Source organism: Oreochromis aureus, linkage group 10 (assembly GCF_013358895.1).
Source record: "Oreochromis aureus strain Israel breed Guangdong linkage group 10, ZZ_aureus, whole genome shotgun sequence".
Classification (NCBI taxonomy): domain Eukaryota; kingdom Metazoa; phylum Chordata; class Actinopteri; order Cichliformes; family Cichlidae; genus Oreochromis; species Oreochromis aureus.
Window position 1 is genome coordinate 17,310,428 of NC_052951.1, and position 19,854 is coordinate 17,330,281.

The following is a 19,854-nucleotide window of genomic DNA, read 5'->3' on the forward strand; positions in this document are numbered from 1 at the left end:
TTTGTAAAACTAACAGGGTATTTATGTCTGTGATGCAGGATGTCGCTTATCTTCACAAACAGGAAAGAAAAAAAAACAGCAGGTAGTTCAACAAATGTCAAGTGTGTGCAAAATGCAGCGTTTTAACTAGAAATCGCATTTATGCAAGGAAGATTTCACTCAAAATGGCGATAAGCGTACACGTGATACACGTATGTGATCAATGAAAAGCCAAGTCATCAAATTCTTTGCATATTTTATTTTCTTATCATGATTTTTTTTCCAACTCACACGTCATATTTTACATCTTTGCAATAAAACATGAATACAATAGTTTTTTTTAGGGTTTCATAGATCCAAAAATATTTAACCTTTTTTTGGATACGTAAGTTGAACCTGTCGATAGAGTATGTGCATGTGCGCATTTGATCAAGATGGCTTCACACATACGGTACATCTCACATTTCATCCTCTCTCTCCGCCCTCCGTCCCGCCTCTATCAGCTACAGAATCATGATATTGCTTACAACTGTGAGGTTGTAAAACTTATAATCACACATGAGCTCAACGTTTTAAATACAAACATCAATGCACAAATAATCCCGTAGGAAAATGGACCTAAACAAAATGGCAGCCGACCAGAAAGAACCAAGCTAATAAATAATGATATGTGATTGGTGCAAAGTGCAAATACAAAACAAACTTTTACATTGATTTGATTCTCTCTCTTTTTTTTGTTTTTTTTTTTAAATAATCAACAAATGTGGGTAAGTGAAAGTTTGCGCTTCCAGTCTTATTCAGCTGATCAAGTCTCCCGCCAAGCCTGAACCGAGACTATATGTACATATTTGACAGAACGATCACCAAATATACAAAGGAAATCATGTCAGTCTTGTGTTCGTCATCCTTGGTGGCACTGGTAAGACCTCTTTATCATTACCTTCCCCGGCAAAACATTTACCACCGTTATTACCATCAGCCTTGTCAACATTATAATAATTATTACACAGTATTTTACATACAGCAAGTCATTAATAAATTAAAGGTGATAAGCGCAGTTCGTGTAGTGAAAGTAGAAGTGTAGACTCTGAAGGAGGCAGAGCCTTATTTACATAAAAATCTGATTTAAGCCTGCTGAGGGTAAAGAACAAAAAAAACTAAATGAATATTCAAAAAAAAAAAAAAGAAAAGAATAAAACAGGTGAAATTAAACAAGATTAAACAATTTTAAAAAATTAGACCTTCCAGCAATTTTTCAAGGGTGAATTTAAGATCAAGCCAATAGCACCTGTTTTTGAACAATGGGTAGAGCTGGTTCATTTCTGACCATTTCTTATCAGTTTAGATACATATTTCATTAATGATCCACCCAATAATCGATGTGCTGGCATCTCCTCAAATGAAAAGTAAAATGTTAAACATAACCAAAAGAAAAGAAAAGAAAACCTAGGATCTCTTTGAGGAACAGCAAATGTACCAGTCCTGTGAGTGGTACAGGTATGAAGGACCTCTACGATATCTGCTCACCTTGCTCCCCCCCTTCCCCACTCTGCAGTCTTCTTATTCTATTAGCAGGTTTTGGTGTGTATCTTCTGGGTATTAAGTGTCTGTGGTTACACACGTGTGTGCGCGTACATACACGTATGCACAGAGGAAGCCGTTTCCACCAGCGCTGTCGTGTCCTAAAATCAAGTGAACTTCACAAGGGAATACAGCCTAAGGTCCGGTACTTGTTTTTCCTTCGTCTCTGAACCTGTAGTTTCCCCTGTGCTGCAGATACACAGCAGAATGCATCACCTCCTCTCCTCTCTCCATCGTCCTCTTCCTCGCACTGTCCACTGTCCTCAGTACCTGTTCTGGTGTTCGTAGTGCCAGCGGTTGAAGTCTATGTTGAATGCCACAATGCTGCCAGACGCCATGCCAGTGATCAAAGTCCTGAGGACAGAGAACACAGTAAATCACATCTGCGAACCATCTAAACTTTTGTAATCACATCACAAAGGTGACGCAGTCTTTGCCCTCTTCCTGTCTTACCTCTGGTCATGTGATAGGTCCATGGCACGGATTCCGGCGTCACAGCCCGGATAGATGTAAAGCTGTTTGAAGTCACACGCCTGCCACACCTCAACAACTCCATTATCGCCTCCTGTCACCAAATTCTGCCCGTCACTACTCAACAGGATTGCCTGGAACAGAGAAAAAGAGTTAAAAGCAGCTCTTTGTTTATGGGTGAATAAGGTGAACACCAGTGTATGAAAATGTCTGCATTCGAGTAACCCTGACAGCTTTACCCGCGTCGAATCGTTGACCTCCATTTGTGCCAGCAGTTTTCCATTTATGCTGAAGTTGCAGAAGCGGCCTCTCTCATAGTAGATGATGCAGTGTCCCTCGCTGGACACCGAGATGAGGCGTGGCTGCTGGCACAGCTCTGGACCCTCCAGGGCTCTGAGCAGGTCCCCTGTGATAGTGTGGACGAGGCACGGGCCCTCTGAGGGAAAAGATCAAAGCAGTGTAAAGCTTTGGCAAAAGCGACAAGGAATGATTAACGTTCACTGTGTCCACAGCACTGTTCTCTGATGTGCATCTTTTTTAATTAAATTAAATATTTATTTGCAAATAAACCTCTTCTGGGCACAGACATATGAAGATGTACAAACCTTTGGCTCCACTAATAACCAATCCCAGCTCCGCGCAGACGGACACACACACCACCTCGTGGTCATGTCCTGTCAGTACTGCTCTGGGAGCAGGATAGTCACCTGAGGAAAACACAGTTAGGAGTCAAACCACTACATTTGCAGTCAAAATGTTTCCATAACTGTAAATATACAATAAATATGCTCTAATTATTCAACTTAATGTTTGACCTTGAAGCGCATTCATGCTCTCATGTCCCAAACAACGACTAGTTAACTTGCACACATTTTTTTATCCACCATTTCACCACTCACTGTTGTTAGGGTTGTCCCCTATAATATGGTGCCGCCCACTCCAGTACCACAGAAGAAGAGTGGCATCTCTGGATCCTGACACGATGTAGCAGTCTCCTCCAATGTAAGACTCTGACCTAGCCAGACACGTCACCACATCCCAGTGGCCAAAAACTATCTGGGTCAGCTTTCCTGTGGAGAGCAGGGAGGTAGACAAGTTTGCCAACGTGTGTGCGCCTCTCCTTATCAAACTCCTGGAAGGCGACGGTGGGATAAAAGTGCTTCATGATGATAACTTAATCAAGCCGTGTCTCCTTTTAAACCCGAGGATCAGTAAAAACAGCATCTACCTCCATGTGCCTGCATGTATTTCCAAAAAAGCCTGCATCTCTTCTATGTAATAAATTAATAAACATGCAAAGCAGACACTCTGACAGAATCATAAATTTAAGCTTCAAAAGAAAGCTGACAGCCTCAAGGAAATGCTTGCTGTACTTAGTGCTTGACATGACTTATAAATAATAAAAAAACCAACCAGTTTCTGTGGAGTAAACGCGGAAGCTCTTGTCCCAGAAGCCGCAGACGAGGATGTAACGGTTATCAGCAGTAACCACGAAACAGTGTGTGTTAATTTGGATGCTCTGGTCCACCAGGTCAGTGATCTGACGCTTGTTCACGCCTGAGTTGTTTGCTACATGGGAAGAAAGAGATATAATCAGGCTAATGAGGGCAGAAAAATGGAAAATGGTTAACAGTGTATCTAAATCCCCAAGGCATCATGTGATGCTTTTGGCCACAGCTCCCCCAGTGATCTGGAAATTCTCTTTATCTACTTACAGAACATGTGTATCAAAACTATGGTCTGCAACTGCTTATATAAAAACAAGGGCTGCATATAACCATCAATGCTCATCTGTGATGAATTCTGCTATAACCTATAATATTGAAAACAGTTCCAAAAGTTCCTTGATTCAGATCTGCATCTGGGCCACAACCCACCTCTGGTCAATAAAAACACAACATAAATTGCATCTATAACTTTTTGAATGGATAAAATGCTGTGAATATGTTTGAGCACTGACCAATGAGAGGGTCCATCTCAATGGGCAGATGATGAGCTTGTTCTAGGGAGTATCCTGGAGCTCCACGGAGGCCTGAAGGGTTTGAGGCACAAATATTACACAGTCATACATACGCACATCTTCAAGTGGTGAAGAAGGCCTGATCTAGTGCTCTCTGATGGGAGCTCTGATGCAAGCGTACATTAAAAATTAAGTGCCTCGTGTGGCAGTCAATACTAAAAGCCACTTAAGCTGCCCCGTGATCCTGTATAATCACATTACCATGATTAATTACACGTAGTCTGTTGCGCTAATGAGGTCATTAATAAGGTTAATTGAAGCTTTAATTAACAAATATTTCTATGTCAACATCGAGGGTGTGAACAAAACAGGACTAAAGGGCAGTATGAAACAACAAGAGCAAATGCTTCGGGCTCAGCTGTAAGTATACAAGCATTACAGGCTTTGGGAAATCAGTCGCAAAAATTATTTAATAATTTAAAATGCCACGCGGACCATCAACGTACACTCACCGACAGTGTTGTGCCAGCGGTTTACGGCGAACAGCCGGCTACATGTGACCGTCACGGCTGCTGGTATGCTGAGGTGGGGGAGCGTGTTGGCCGCAACGTGTGTCACGGGAGAGTTGGAGGGAAACTTGAGCACCATGATGACATCCTGCTGCATCTGATCCTTAAACATCAGAGGGCTCTGGGGAAGGAAACACTGGTGAGACAGACAGAGAAAGAGAAAGGGAGAGAGAGAAAGGGCAAGAGGGAGGAGGGTAGGTTGGAGGAAGGGGGATGGAGACGAAGGGAGAGGGACAGACAGAACAGATGGGACAGAGGGACGGCAGGGGAAACGGTATATTAGTGGGAGCACAGGGTCAGAGCAGGTACACACACTGAGGGCGGCTCTAGGTCTAGGAAAGGAGGCGGATGCGCCGGTTGCTGAGGGCTCGGGGTCTGACGGGTTTGGGTTGACATGGATGGCTCTGATGTAGAGACGCAGAGGCCTCATGCTGCTGAGGGTAGCAGGGACTACAGAGAGGCTACAAACACCATTACATACTACTGTATGTAATAAAACCTCAAATAGCTTACATCTTGCTAATGGAAGCTATTCTTCTCGGAGAATGCGGACTAAAAATAATTGATGCACTGGGTAGAAATGTTTTAAAAATATGATAAATAAATGAAAACAATGAAGATTCAAAGCACTACTAGCTCAGTAGCTCTGCAACGCTCCTGCAGTTGACTTGGTGTTTTCATCAGGAGTTTGTCTGTAAGTGCGTGCCAAGATGTGCTAAGGCTGTTGAGGTATCTCACCAGGTGCATGGCGGAGGACCGAGGTGGGTGTGGCTCGATCAGCAGCTGGGAGGGCACCTGACCACAAAGCTGAATCTGGGCCTCAATCAGCTGGAATCAGAGAGGAAGAGATGGGCTTACCACGCACACAAGTTCGATTTCTGCACTTTAATGATATTAATAGTCAACCAACCTCACGCTGGACAGCATCTAGATTGTCTAGGGTGACAGCTCCCTCGTAGGATAAGAAGTTGAACACATTGAGAGCTCGCACTGCTTCTGGCCCTCGCTGCTTGTAGCCAAATATTAGATCAATCCACTGGTGAAGCTGGCACGACACGAACTCGCTCTCCAATGCCTGGACAGAGGGAGAGATTCAGAGAGAGAGATTATAACAGTTTATCTCCAGATTTGAAGGTGAGGCAAAAAAAAAAAAAAGAAACAAAACTTCCAGGTTTAGTATTAAAAAAACAAGTCTCTGTTTTTCTCACCATGCGGTTAATGCGAACAAAGTCCTCGGGTTTCTTGGCCCAGACGGGAAGCTCCACATCACTTACAGGAACTGCATCTTCGCGCATCCCGAGCTCATACTCATTACTGTTGACAAACATCTCGGGCAAGTAGTAGAACTCTGGGATCAGCTCCTTATGGACACAAGCAAAAACACATTGTTCAGTCACTGCCTCTTTTTGAGGAGCATGCTGTATCATGTGGTGGCTTAACCTTGCTTAATGTCTGCATATTTTACAGGAAAGGAGACAAATGATATTGTAACTGATTTTGAGTACAGTATAAGCAAAAAAGCACAAGTAAATAATAGAAAAAAATAAAGACCTGAAGAGTACAGCCTACTTATGATGGGGAAATATTGTTCTTCTGCAAAATTACCAGGTAAATTACTTATGCAGTACTTAAAATTACTTACAGTATAATTTGTATCTCCTTTCCAATAAAACAGAAACAATTTAGGCAAGGTTAAGTCACTCTATAATACAGCCCACACACAGGTACAGCCTACTTGCTCTGTAAGATGGCAAAATATTGTTTGTTTTTCTGCCAAATTACCAGAAAATTATGCAGTACCTGAAAATAATTATGCAGCACTTAAAATTACTTACAGTATAATTATTTCTTTGTTTCATGTAAAAAATGACTCGTTATTCGTTGTTTTAGTGGAAGCTAAATTTAATTTCAATGCATTTTCATGTTAAATACACAGAAATTGTGAGTTATATTATAAAGTGAACACCCCAAGATCAGAAACAAACATAAAACCAACAAACCAAAATCACACAAAATACCTAGCCCGATGAACACCTAACAATCGTCCCTCTGCACTCTCAGTATAATAACAGACTATGCTGCTGCTTTAGTTAACTGGGTCTAAGAAAAATCCACATCAATTATTGATGCTCCTTTAGCAAATTATTGTCAAATATTTCACATATGGTACTTTCAGCTGCTCCCTTATTTCCCAAGGGGTCACCACAGCAAATGGCTCCACATGTCTGATCTGGCACAGATTTGTCACCAGATGCCTTTTCCTTCCCTGCAAAACTCCCATTTATCCAGGAGTGGGACCACCGCTGGCTTGCAACCCCTCAAAACCGGGGTTGTGCCTCCTCCTGGAATCAAGCTGAAGACCTTTCCTCATATGCAAAACAAATGTGTTAACCACTTGAGGCCATGAGGCCACTTCTAAATACTTTCAAATTGGAAATGAAAGAAGAAAAACCTCTTTGAATGCTTCATAATATCATGCTCCTGGTGTTAGGTCTCAGTGTGGATGGATTTTATGCTGAATACATCTTGTCCAACAACCTCAAACCAGTCACTTCATTAGGTTGTTCCACGTTACCTTCACATCAGCCGTGTCCCTCTGGCAGTTCCTCCACGAGCGACCGATGCCAGAAAAGGCTCTCTCTGGATGGTCGAACTTACCATCATTAGCGCTGAGGAAAAATGTGGTAAAGGGCTCCTACAGGGACAAAAAACAGACACGTTCATGTGAAAAGCAGCCCTGAGTGTCTGGCGTGTGTTTAGTTAGCTGTTTCCAGTTTATAAGTGTGTTAAGTAGGCACTCACTATTCTGAGCATCCACATCAGTGTTGAATGAGCTGTGGAGTATAAGGTTGTGTAGTGGTGAGGAGGTGCGCTGTCATCGTCCCATGTCTCGTAGCGCTCAGCATAAAATGCTGCTCGTTTGGGATTCAGGGCACCGATTGGCTAGAAGAAATCAGAGAGAAATAACTGGATGAATACTTTGAAGAGAAACCACACATTAGCATTCTTCTGCATTGCGGGGTATATATGCTCTTGGTGGGGATGTGATAAGGAGAGATTTGTGCTATTCCTTGGTACATTATGTACCGTAAATGCTATTTTGTGACTTTGATTCATTTGAGTTGATAGCATCTCCAAGTAGCACACACGCAGGAAATTGGAAAAGGTGCATAAAGAGTTTTATGGGTGGGAGATCTAACCTTGGAAAGGTCTCTGAAGTTGCCCGGTAGTGTGAGATCGAGCTCCTCTGAATCATAGTTGGTCAAGACCCATGGGAAGACAGGGTACTGGTTCAAATCATTATAGGTCCTCCCTGCAGAAGACACAAGAGCGATCAGCGACAACACTGTGGCATTAGTCTTGTTATAAACTGCAAGGACACACACACTACTCTTAGATTATAACAAACTATAAAATGTCTGTGTAAATGTTACTCTGGGAAAAAAAATGTTGCTATAAATATTTTAAAATCTTACACATCCATTATGCCGGACTCGTGCTGAAATATTAACGAACCGCTGAGCCAAGATGAAATGTTATACACACATTAACTAAAGACGCATGTTTTTAGTTAAAAAAAAAAAAGAAAGTCAAGCAGAGAGATAAAAGTACAAACTGTTGATAAATGATGCCAGGAGTTCAACAAATATTCACTCAGTTTTCTTTGTGTGCCGCTGAAACTCTGCACTTCTGATACTTACTCAGTATCTCGATATGTATTAAAACAAGTGGTTTTATTCATTTTTCTAAATCTGTTTTCTAGTATATAAAGAACAATTTGGCAAACTGCAGACAAAGCATTCATCTTATTACGAATCTGTCACCTTCTTTGTCTGCCCTGTTTATAGAATCACCAATGAAGGAAATACACAATGCAAGTATGCGTTTTTCTATCCTTGGCAATCGAAGCATCCAAATGAGTTTAAACTGCTAAAAAACTTCACAGTGAATAAGAAATGTCCGTATGACTCAGCAGAAATGTTTGGACATATCAGCCAGATTTGTGTGCTTGACTGGTCTTCTGTTCACACGTATATCATTGACAGGTCCAGAGGTAGAAGAGATTTAAAGTGGACTTCACCTGCAATAGTGTTGAGGAACATGAGGTACTCAAAGTTGGAGATCTCTCTCCGCTGCCAGCGCTGCGTCATGTTGGATGACTTGAACAGCTGGCGAGGAGTGGCCAAGGAAATCCGCCTGAAATGTACACACACATGAAATTTAACTCTCCTTTTATCAAATCTTGGCATTGCCCTTCGAAGACAGAGCTGGACAGAGCTGTGCATACCTGGCCTGTGGCAGACCGTAACTCGTTCCTACACCGACCCGCGGGAGACTGTAGACCACCCGTTTAACGGTGGCCTGGTCGGGGAAGTTAAACATCACAGATGCTAGAGGGAGAATAAGATGCAGTTAATGCTGATTTAAAATGAATCACTCACTTAACACTGAGCTAATATCCAAGAGTACATTTAAATAGATTAGGTAGTGTAGTCAGTCTATACTAAAGCGGGTTAACTGCAGTGTCACCTGTGAGCATGATCGTTTCAGTAAGAACTCTGGAGACTTACTTCTGTTGGCCATGAAGACTTCTAGTCCAGTGTTCTGTAGCAGGTATCGTCTGGAGAACACAGCTCGGATCTCGCTGAACATCCATTTGCCATGCAAACCCTCCGAGTAGGCAAGCACCTGATGAAGATGCACATTATTGGGGAAAAAAAACACAAAGACAGACTAATAAGTTAACCCTGTAATGCCAAGTGCATCATATCTGATACTTTGGCCCACTTTATGATCAGTGTGATTTTTGATTTTTGTCCTGGAAAACCTGATGTGTACAGACACATGCACTGCTACTGTGAGAATTAAACTGCACAGAAATTCCAGCGATAGCAAAAATTATACAAAGTAAAGCTCATTTATAATAACTGATATATATATATATATACCTACAACCACGATATAACAAGCTGATTTTTTGAGATGCTTGGCTACAGTTCAACTAAAGAAGGAGGCTGAGGGCAAGATCAAAGTTTAGCCAACTAAAGTTACATTGGAATAATCTGTCCATACATTGGTTTTGGCCACCCGCTTGATGGACAGGAGAGAGAAGGCTAGGCCAGCAAAGGTGTAGCAATAACAGAACAGCACCACCAAGGCTGGAGAGGAGCTTTACTGGAAGAGCATATGGGAGAAGGACGCAACCCATGGCCTCAGTGGCTAATGGATCTGAGGGCAGACCATAGCGACCTCCCTGAACAGGGTCCAGTAACCATCACAGTGGCAGATATCCAAGAAAGGGTCTCCAGTATGAAGAGTTGGACTGCACCAGGGCCCGACATTCACGCCTACTGGCTGAAGAAGCTGACTGCACTCCAGCGCCTGGCAGCACAAATGAACCAGCTGCTAGTTAACGAGAGCCCGAATGGCTAACCGTGTGGACGGTCCTGATCCCCAAGGACCCCAAGAAGGGACCGGTCCCATCCAACTACCGAGCCTCAGTACTACATGGACCTCCTGTCAGGCATCATATCGGCTAAGATGAACAGGCATGGTTCTACATGAGCGGGGCACAGAAAGGGATTGGCAAGAATACCAGAGGCGCCACCAGCTACTGGTAGACAGAACGGTCAGCCGAGACTGCAAGACCAGACTGACCAACCTGTGCATGATTGATTCAAGAAGGCCTGCTCTATGCCCCACAGCTGGATACTGGAATGCCTAGAATTGTACAAGTTCAACAGGACCCTAAGAGCCTTCATCAGGAACTCAATAGGGATGTGGCGTGACAACACTGAGGCCAACTCAAGCCCATAGCACAAGTCACCATCAAGTGCGGGATCTACCAAGGAGATGCTCTGTCCCCACTGCTGTTCTGCATAGGCCTGAACCCCTGGTGAGATCATTAACAAGACTGGCTACGAATACCGACTGCGGAGTTGTCATCCTGTACATGGATGCATCAAGCATGCCAAGAGTCGAGACATCGATTCACTGATACACACTACCAGGCTATACAGCAATGACATTGGAATGTCGCTGACTGGAGAAGTGTAGTCGGATGGTAACAAAAAGAGGGAAGGTCTGAGGGGATTGAACTACCAGAAGGCAACATTGCAGACATAGAGGACAGTTACAAGTACCTGATCCCTCACCCATGATGGCCAAACCACCAAGTACCTGCAGAGGGTCAGGCAAGTCCTGAGGAGTCAGAACGGTAAGAACAAGATCCGGGCCATCAACACCTGAAATGATCAGGTACCCTGCTGGGGTAATAGGCTGGCCAAAGGAGGAGATAGAAGCCACTGGACAAGAAAGCTCCTTACCATGCATGGAGGGTTTCACCCCAAGTCCAGCACCCTGAGGCTGTACGCTAAGTGGTGAGTGTCAGCATCCAGGATGAGACAAGAAACATCCACGAATACATCACGAAGATGGCCCCAACTGACAGCGTGCTCCCTCCAGCAGAAACGAAAGAGGAGGAAGGTGAGGAACCATCAGTTGTACCACCGGTGGGAGGTGGCTGATATCCAGAAATCCTACCAGTGGCTGGACAAAGCTGGACTGAAAGACAGCACAGAGGCACTAATCATGGCAGCACAAGAACAAGCTCTGAGTACAAGATCCATAGAGGCTGGGGTCTATCACACCAGGCAAGACCCCAGGTGCAGGCTGTGTAAAGATGCCCCAGAGACAATCCAGCACATAACAGCAGGGTGCAAGATGCTAGCAGGCAAGGCATACATGGAGGAGCCATAACCAAGTGGCCCATAGTGTACAGGAACATCTGTGCAGTATAACCTGGAAGTCCCGAGGTCAAAATGGGAGATGGAGAGAATATATCTGTGGGACTTCCAGGCAGACGGACAAAATGGGAACCAACCGGACATAGTGGTGGTGACAAACAGAAGAAGACGGCCGTGATCGATGAGCTTCGAATGACAGCAATATCAGGAGGGAACACGGCTGGGAAATACCAAGGGCTCAGAGAAGAGCTCAAGAGGATGTGGGGGTGAAGGTGACGGTGGTCCCCTGTGGTAGGAGCACTGCTGACCCCAAGCTAGGTGAGTGGCTCCAGCAGATCCCGACATCGGAGATCTCTGTCCAGAAGATAACAGCTAAGATATTGCAAGAGGACCCTCAAGCTCCCAGGCCTGGTAGATGACCCGATGGATGGATGGATGGTTTGTTTTTTACATATATATATATATATATATATATATATATATATATATATATATATATATATATGGTTTTTTTTGTTTTTTTACCTTTAAAGCTGTTTTTAAAGCTGTGACATGGTTTTCCTTTCTTTTTCTGTGACTGATCACTTATAAAGAAAAATTCCTTGTTCTTACTTTAGGGTCCATCTTCTTAAACGCAGTATCTTCTTCATCTACCTCAAAGTAGATCTCAGTAGTAGTGATGGACAGAGTGCCTCGAGCCACCACCACTGGTGCTACCAACTGAGCTGGAGTACTCAGAACCACCGGACCTGTGGGGCCAAATTCAAGGGTCAGGTATTACTATAGGTAGTTATACAAGTATCAGGGTCATGCCAATAAGCATGATCACAGGAGAATATAAAACAGCACATTAGGGTCATTTCTTGCTAGTTAAGATTGACCAATCATTGGCTTCTTTGCCCTCTGTTGGAAACAACCAATCGGTTATGAAAGCCGGGGAGGAATCACTGGATTAAACAAGGTGTTTGATCTGATTTGCATCAGTTTTTAGTGAATTGTGATTTAATCTTCTTCAGTGAGATAAATCAGCCAGACGGTTAGATTAGCTGCAAAGCTTTCAAATGTCAAACTTGCCTTTGGAGATAAAAAGTCTCGGACGAAAACGTACTAAAAAAAAAAAGTCAAAGAGTTTATTGTTCAGCTGGACTGTAAAAAAGACTGTCTGTGTGTGTGTGTGTGTGTGTGTGTGTGTGTGTGTTTGTTTCTTACCAGCGAGGTTATCGATCTCTTTTTCCTGCAGCAGACTAACAGCGTCATCGTCTCCCTCCAGCATGAGCTCTGCCTCCGGGTTTTGGGTGACCACCGACTGACTCCGGAAATTCTTTTTTTTGAGTCCCTTCTCCTCGTCTTCTGTACCTGTTTATGTTTAAGTGAGCATGTTAGAATATGCAGGAAAAAAACAAAACAAAACAATGCAATATTTGTACGTTAGTAAACATTACTGACTGTACTCATCGAGAGCTTTGAGCAGCACGTCGGCGTGAGTAGATCCAAAGGCATTTCGCACGAATCTCCGTCTCCTCCTGAGGTCGTCCTCCCAGTAGTCTAGACGCCAGAAGTCGTGTAATTGGCTGAAAGTTGGGAGGAAAAAAGATGAGCAATTTCAGTTGAGGCACTTGTCTAAAGACAGAGATGACGTTATATGTGACATTTATGCTAAAAACCACCCAAACTAATTTCCTACAGTCCAAAAGTTTCCTCATTATTAGGATAAAGGGCATCATTTGACCATGAGGGCCTTTCCAACTCTACAAACACCAATAACAGGCTTTTAGATAAAGAGGAAGAACAAATATTATTGAGTTATGAACTGTAAACAACCAACAGTTATTTCAATAGCGGCATAACGGATGAAGGATTTAGATGTTACATGTTACATCACATGTGGCCGCCAGCCTGTAGGAAGGTCTGGATGAGCAAAAGCTGATATATTTTGTATTTAAGTGCATTAAAACAAAATAAGGACATCAGTCTCTTGATGCGTCCAGGCAGTTAATATATTAGGAGTCAGGTACTGCACATTTTTATTACCCATTTCATTAATTTATATCAAAATCTGACTCCTTACTCATACTCCTGCAGGGATCGCTTGTGAGATTACACAGTGATGGTGTACCTCTGTGACATTGTTCCCCATGCTCCGTGCTTATTGGTCAGGATGTTGAGGATCTTCTGTTTCAGCTGGTTAGCAGTCACATGATCTCTGTGCTTAGCGGCGCTGATGAGGTGATCACACATTTTCTCCTCCTCCCTTCGGTCTGCAGCGTACTGCGCACAGTTAGACTGGAGGAGAAGGGGACGTGGAAAGTCAAACAAGGACCAGAAACAGCAAGAACGTGGACCATTACTGTGACGAGGACATGGTGCTAACAAAGAGTCAGTAGGTGTTCAGATGAGGATCCTTAGTATTTACACATCAGGCCGATACATGCGTGGATAACGGCTTATCTTATATTGCACATATGCTAACAAGATTTATCTGAAGTTATTCAGAAACTGTCAATTGCAATTTAATTTAAAAAATCTTCAGTAAAAACTGTCTATATTAAAAAATATACTGATAAAGTCCATTTACTCTCAAATATCAACATGGGAATTAGTTGATTAGCATTTTCTTGGAGGATCAAGGCTGTTTGTCAACCATGAGATGAGAAAAAACTGAGTTTTCTGTTCCAAAAAGAGTTAAATGAAACTTTGAGGCATTTATTGTGGTAACAGACTCTGTGAACCTGTCTGCCGTCTGGTTTTGGTTCCTCATTTGTAAGGCTGATAGAAAAATGAATAGCAGCGTGAATTCATTAGCACAATTTGACGTCTTTGCAGACATGAAATCCCAATTACATATTAGCTTCTTGTTATATTTAACACGAGTGCTTTTATGATCAATCACTCAGTGATGTCAGCGCATAGACAGCAATCAGTGGACATCATGGATTTATGAACGATTTATTTACAGGCTACATCTTTCTAAATCTGTGATCTTTGAACAATAATGCAGCTGTTTTTTCTAAAAAAAAAAAAAAAAAAAAGTGTTTTTTCAAGTGACTTCACTTCAGTTACAGAAATATTTGCAAGTGTTTTAAAACTAAAGTTTAAATATTAAATTTAAACACAAAACAATAATTTTTCATGCTGTAATCGCTCACAGTGACAGAAAAAGTGGGAGCATGATAATAAAACCGAATGAAACTTCGTAAAGTTAAACAGGCTGCAAATATATGCCTCGATATGCATCGATTATACAATGATATGCAGTTATTAAATGCATAATTTGTAAAAGTTTCAGTGTTTGAAAATTCATAGTTTGAAAACGTTGAAGCTATTTCCACTAAAAATCATCTAATCATCTAAAAATCACACAGAAATCATCTAAATCAGTGATACTGGGTGTAAAAATTCAATTTAGAAATCAGTGTACGTTCCGACACTCAACTGCGGTCATGAGCTGTGGGTGGTGGCTGGGCTTATCCACAGAGACTGCTGACCCAAACCCAGACGATGGTTGAACTGACTCTTCTCATAAGATAAAAGTCATGGCCCACACTGACTCACACTCATATTCCAGTGGATAAAAATAAGCTCTGCTTATTATTTACTTGTTGCCATGGTGACTCTTGGTATCAGAGCTCCATTAATGATGGCTTTTTGCTCCATTACTCATGCACGCTCTTAACGCAGAGTTTACTGACCTTATTTCTGGAACTGAAAACTCAAATTTGCCCAACCCAGAGTTCAAAGTTAGTTTGCTGAACCTGCTTTCTGGAAGATGGACCAGATAAACCTGAACAATATATAACTGAAGCACTCACAAAACAAAAGAACTTCACTTATCTGCACTGCTGATTTTTTAAAAAAACGCTGAAAACGATACATATCGTCCAGTTTCTGTGGCTTCTTGCTCGCAGGCTGCAAGTGACAAACAGAAGTTGTGTTTTGTGCCTATACCTCAAATTCAGCATGTTTGTGTACATCCTCAGCCCTCTGTCTGTTCAGGATGAACTCTGCTTCATTGGCAACCCGCACAATATGATCCTTCATGGCATGGCACAGGAGTCTGGCAGTGGAAGTAAGTGGAAAAAGAGCAAAAGAATAAAATAAAACGGAAGGAACCATCTCTATTTAGAGAAAACATAAACTCTCAACAAGATGGGAAGTGCAGCAATAAGAATGGCTAATGATTTCAGCTAACATCTGCTTCGTTTTCGATGCAGTGCTGTTGTTTTCCACTTTGTGCTTTCTTTGTTGGGTTTGCACTGATACTCGGGTAGTTTGGAGTAAAAAGGAAAACAAGCAAAACTGCAAGCACTGAAATTAGACCGGCTCAAATCAGCTGTAAATGTAATTGCACAATAATGATTCGACTTCCTGCTGGTCACACATGGCACTGTGCACTTATCCTGGCAAGGTTCTCATTAGGGCTCTATCACACCCATTAGTTGTTAAGCACTGATACAGAATTAGTGTTAATGTGTGAATTACAGAGTGATATGCTGCGATAATCATTAAGTGTGATGGATTACCTTCCCTCATTGATAAGCTCAATGAAAGCGAGTCCGGCATTCTTCTGAATGGAGTTCTGCCACTCCTAAGTGTAGAAGAGACACCAAAAAGAGTATGATGAACCACGGCTGGGAGTAAAAAATGGTAAATAATGAACAGTGTCATGCCACACACACCTCTACGGGTCATTTTATACTGATTTTATTCATTTTTTAAACATGTAGGCAGTTTATTTTGGAGACTAAAGAATGTTAATTCATTTACTGTTGGTACAATTACCGAAATACTTAAATAAAATACTAAATAAAACAAATGACTTACAAGTACTTTACTTGAGTGTTTCTGTGCTATGCTGCCTTCTACTTCTGCTCTCCATTTCTTTGTTTTAAAGAATTAAATTGTAATCATTGTAAACTCACAGGTAATCTTACTACGATACACTTGATTAACATTTTTTGGAGGATGGGTGTCTGTTTCTTTGTTTCTTTGTCTCCAAACTCCTCTTAGCTCATCAGGAGTTGAGCAGCCAAACTTGGCATGCAGGTACATCCTGGTGCCCTGATGGTTCTTATCCATATCAGACACTATGGCGTCATCACGTTGCCTAGCAACAAGCTAAAATAATCCATTTATGCAGCTATGAAATCTTATAAAATGCATCATATAATTTTGTCACAAACACATTTTCTTTATATTGCCAGAATCTAAATTAGCATACTCCCTTCTGAGTCACCTGTGCTAGATCAGAAGGGATGCTATATTGTGATGCTGTTATATTGCCTAGCAACCACATCTGCCGCCCCATTTTTAAACATTTCTCAAGTTTATCAAGTAAATCAGCACCGACGGGCCAAACAATATTATAGCACGGGCATGCAAATGCAATGCAAAGTATATACACATGTAGTGTCTACTACAGCTTACACTAAATATCAGTATATACAGCAATTACGATTTATAATATATTTGTACCATATTCAGAGTTATATCTGAATATCTTTGTATTTGATGAAAAATACAGAAAACACATGACGGTTCAGTTCCCATAAACATGTTTTAATGGAGTGTTGCATTTAATTTTTCTTTTAGCCTGCAGTAGGTTGAAATCCCTGCCTGGGAAACCTGCTGAAAGCACCTCAGAAATGCGGTGACAGCAGATGCTGCCAGAGCAGCTTCACTGATCAGATTATTGATCGCGTGGAACTCTACAGGAGGGATGGTTATTCCAAAGGATATTCCCTCATTCGGTGTCTTGATAATGAAAGTGGAGAAAACTGGTCTCCCAGAATTAAAAATATTTAATCCACAGGACATTATTCACATTAATCTAAAACTCATTTCAGAGCTCATCCTTTGGGGGTGTCATATACTGGAATCCCTTCTTCAGGATAGAGAAGTTTCAATCTTCTGATCTGCAGTCAGATTAAAAAAACCATGACAACTCTGCCTTCTTGGCTTTTGTTTTCATTAAACATCAACCTAATGCTCCAGAATCACAGTGATAAAATATGTTGATTATTGATTATTAATACACAGTACTGCAGTGAACCTGTGTAAAGCCATCTGCATTTGTTATATCAGGGCTTTCCTTTAATTGGTCACACATTTGTTCATTCTTTCACAGTAAATGCTGTTACATCATCAGACCCTGACTGGACAAGCTAAGCCGGCTGTCGTGCTGATCAACACATAAAAGGCTTAAAAAAAACAACAAAGATAAAAAAAAGCTTTATTTGAGAGGACATAAACAGTTTCATCATTTACCATTGACTGTGTGAAAAGTGCACAGTAGTGCAACACTGATCAAAGGAAAGATGAAAGAAACAAGTGAAAATGCTCCTGTCTGTGAGAGAATGGAGAGTGGAGAAGGGTAAGAGTGCTGCTGAAAGCCTCAAACTATCAGACCTCCATTAGCTCCACTGGCTCTTAAGGCTGTGAAGGACACGTGGGACTATCTCCTGTTACATCCCCCCATCCGGAGGATCGATTTCTGGGCTAGGGTTTGCTCTCCCGGGTCTCTAATGGCAGACAAGGCCGGAGCCAATGGTAATACTATACATGCTGACGAGCAGCCACCCAGAAGTGGAAGAGAGAGGAAAAGAAAAGGGAGTGGTAAAGAGAAGGGCAGTGTGGAGAGTGGTACGAGATGAAAGCAGTTGCTCCTGAAACACAGATTTAAAAATGACCACGGCTGAAGATGTAAGAGGACAAAAGGCGAGAGAGAAGATGACATAGAGGTAAAGATGAAGAAAATGGAGAGCGGGAGGATGGAAATGAACATCTCCAAGAACAAGAGCGCTTTGAGAAACTTTACAACTTAAAAGAAAAGCAAAGCTGGTGACAGGTTCCACCTGTGAAAGGCTCTTGAAGGTAAGTGTCACTCTCGCTTTGAGTTTTATGGAGTTTTATTGAAGAAAACTGAGCTTACTGGCTTACTGTGATAGCAGACGGATAAATGAGCCAGACAAAACAAATTAAGATGTAACGTCTGTGACATAACGTGTTTTTATGTAAAACTAAAACCTTGCGTATGTCACAATTCTAGCCCTGATCTTATTATTATTGAGGGAAAACTATGCTGTGATATTAGATTACATCTGCAATGCGCTTATTACACAGTCGTCCCTGCCTCACAGGGCAGATCAATAACTCTGAAGCTTCCTGTGTGCTCTACCCCCCCACCCGAAGAAAAAAACTTTCAAAAACACTTAGACACGTCTGGTTTTGACAAAACTGATTGGAAGTGTGAGGACATTTCATCAAGAAACAGAGAGGAGAGGTGAGAAGTTACCAACCTGAGAACAGAGCAGCATTACGAGCTCCACCACAGACGTGCTAGACTTCATACACACCAGACCTGTGGCACAGACACATACAACACAGTCAGGAGCCTCTCTTTTATTCTCTGTGACACACACACACACACACACACACACACACACACACACACACACACACCACTGCAAGATACAAAAATATCATCAAAGAAGACACTGTAGTGTCAGCGGTTTCTGCTGCTGTGCACAATCATCATAGACAAGTTTTAAAAAAGCATGCCACAGAAAAGACAAGAACAAACGGTGGAGAAAAAGATGAGGGACGCCAGGAAGCAGGTGAGCAGAGGCAGGACTGCAACGCATTTAGTACAATCTCTAACACCCGTAACGCTAAAACTGGCATAATCTGATCTAAAAATATTGACACATCTAGCTAGCTGAATAGAAACGGTGCAAAATCCTACCTGCTTGACGAATGGGTGAAAGCAGCCAGCTCAAAGACACACACACTCACTCATCACCTCGTTCTCAACCTCTCCACTCACTCTTTTTCGATCTCACTCTGTCTCGCACACACAAACATTACTGTGAGGGACAGTGAATGAGGAGACTCCACAGAGAGACGCCAGTTAGAGAAAAAGGAGCCGTGTACAGCACCTGTACCTTCTATGAGCAGCTCCTGCCCATGGCTACCCAGCAGCGTCCTGGACAGGAACGGAGCAAAGTCCACAAATATCTCCCTGAGCAAAGGGGCCACCTTCTCCAAAGCGCGCTCCAGCTTTGTGGTGATACTGTGGCGGAGATAATCGAGAGACAAGGATGAAGACGATAGGCGTGCCGATAACATGAGCAACATACAGATGAGGGTACAAGAGCATTTGAGGAAAAATCTCAGGGGATATACAGTAGGCGAGAAGGGACAAATGTGAATGAAAGAAATATGTGGAGACACGTGAGAACAAGGAAGGGAGGCACAGGACACAGGAGAAGAGAAAAAGCAGGTGAACGAAATAGAAAAAAGTGCGAGTCGGACACAGAATGTAGAAAAAAATGATGGTCTGGTATGGAAGCAGTATGTCTGTATTAGTATTACTAGGAAAAAGATGAGTTAGAAAGGATAATTGTTAGCCGGTCAGCTTAGCACTGTGGGATGAGTGAAGGTTAAAGTGTAATAAAAACTCAACCTGAAAAACTGCCAAACTTGTCTCTTGAATGGTATACTGCGTCTTTATGTGTGTACAGCTGCATTTTAAATGCTTTTCCATTCTTTA

General features: G+C 42.2%; 1 protein-coding gene across 6 annotated transcripts in view; it reads right to left on the reverse strand.

The window, feature by feature from the left end:
* Nucleotides 1–223: 223 nt before the first annotated feature.
* nbeaa (neurobeachin a) overlaps nucleotides 224–19,854 on the reverse strand; it is a 108,205-nt gene continuing 88,574 nt past the window's right edge. For 3 of the 6 annotated variants that reach the window (XM_039618701.1, XM_039618699.1, XM_031729151.2), the window contains 25 exons: nucleotides 19,241–19,374; nucleotides 18,602–18,663; nucleotides 15,827–15,891; nucleotides 15,252–15,360; nucleotides 13,423–13,589; nucleotides 12,753–12,877; nucleotides 12,516–12,662; nucleotides 11,919–12,055; nucleotides 9,132–9,249; nucleotides 8,849–8,951; nucleotides 8,642–8,757; nucleotides 7,761–7,873; nucleotides 7,363–7,503; nucleotides 7,136–7,255; nucleotides 5,769–5,921; nucleotides 5,471–5,635; nucleotides 5,299–5,388; nucleotides 4,504–4,696; nucleotides 3,992–4,063; nucleotides 3,445–3,600; nucleotides 2,931–3,101; nucleotides 2,637–2,738; nucleotides 2,271–2,467; nucleotides 2,014–2,165; nucleotides 224–1,914 (listed from right to left, as the gene is read on the reverse strand). In XM_039618701.1, the coding sequence (XP_039474635.1) occupies nucleotides 1,824–1,914; nucleotides 2,014–2,165; nucleotides 2,271–2,467; nucleotides 2,637–2,738; nucleotides 2,931–3,101; nucleotides 3,445–3,600; nucleotides 3,992–4,063; nucleotides 4,504–4,696; nucleotides 5,299–5,388; nucleotides 5,471–5,635; nucleotides 5,769–5,921; nucleotides 7,136–7,255; nucleotides 7,363–7,503; nucleotides 7,761–7,873; nucleotides 8,642–8,757; nucleotides 8,849–8,951; nucleotides 9,132–9,249; nucleotides 11,919–12,055; nucleotides 12,516–12,662; nucleotides 12,753–12,877; nucleotides 13,423–13,589; nucleotides 15,252–15,360; nucleotides 15,827–15,891; nucleotides 18,602–18,663; nucleotides 19,241–19,374 (3,199 nt within the window). In that variant the 3' untranslated portion in view covers nucleotides 224–1,823. The remainder of the gene's footprint in view (nucleotides 1,915–2,013; nucleotides 2,166–2,270; nucleotides 2,468–2,636; nucleotides 2,739–2,930; nucleotides 3,102–3,444; nucleotides 3,601–3,991; nucleotides 4,064–4,503; nucleotides 4,697–5,298; nucleotides 5,389–5,470; nucleotides 5,636–5,768; nucleotides 5,922–7,135; nucleotides 7,256–7,362; nucleotides 7,504–7,760; nucleotides 7,874–8,641; nucleotides 8,758–8,848; nucleotides 8,952–9,131; nucleotides 9,250–11,918; nucleotides 12,056–12,515; nucleotides 12,663–12,752; nucleotides 12,878–13,422; nucleotides 13,590–15,251; nucleotides 15,361–15,826; nucleotides 15,892–18,601; nucleotides 18,664–19,240; nucleotides 19,375–19,854) is intronic. The other 3 variants (XM_039618700.1, XM_039618698.1, XM_039618702.1) reach the window with 2 other exon arrangements.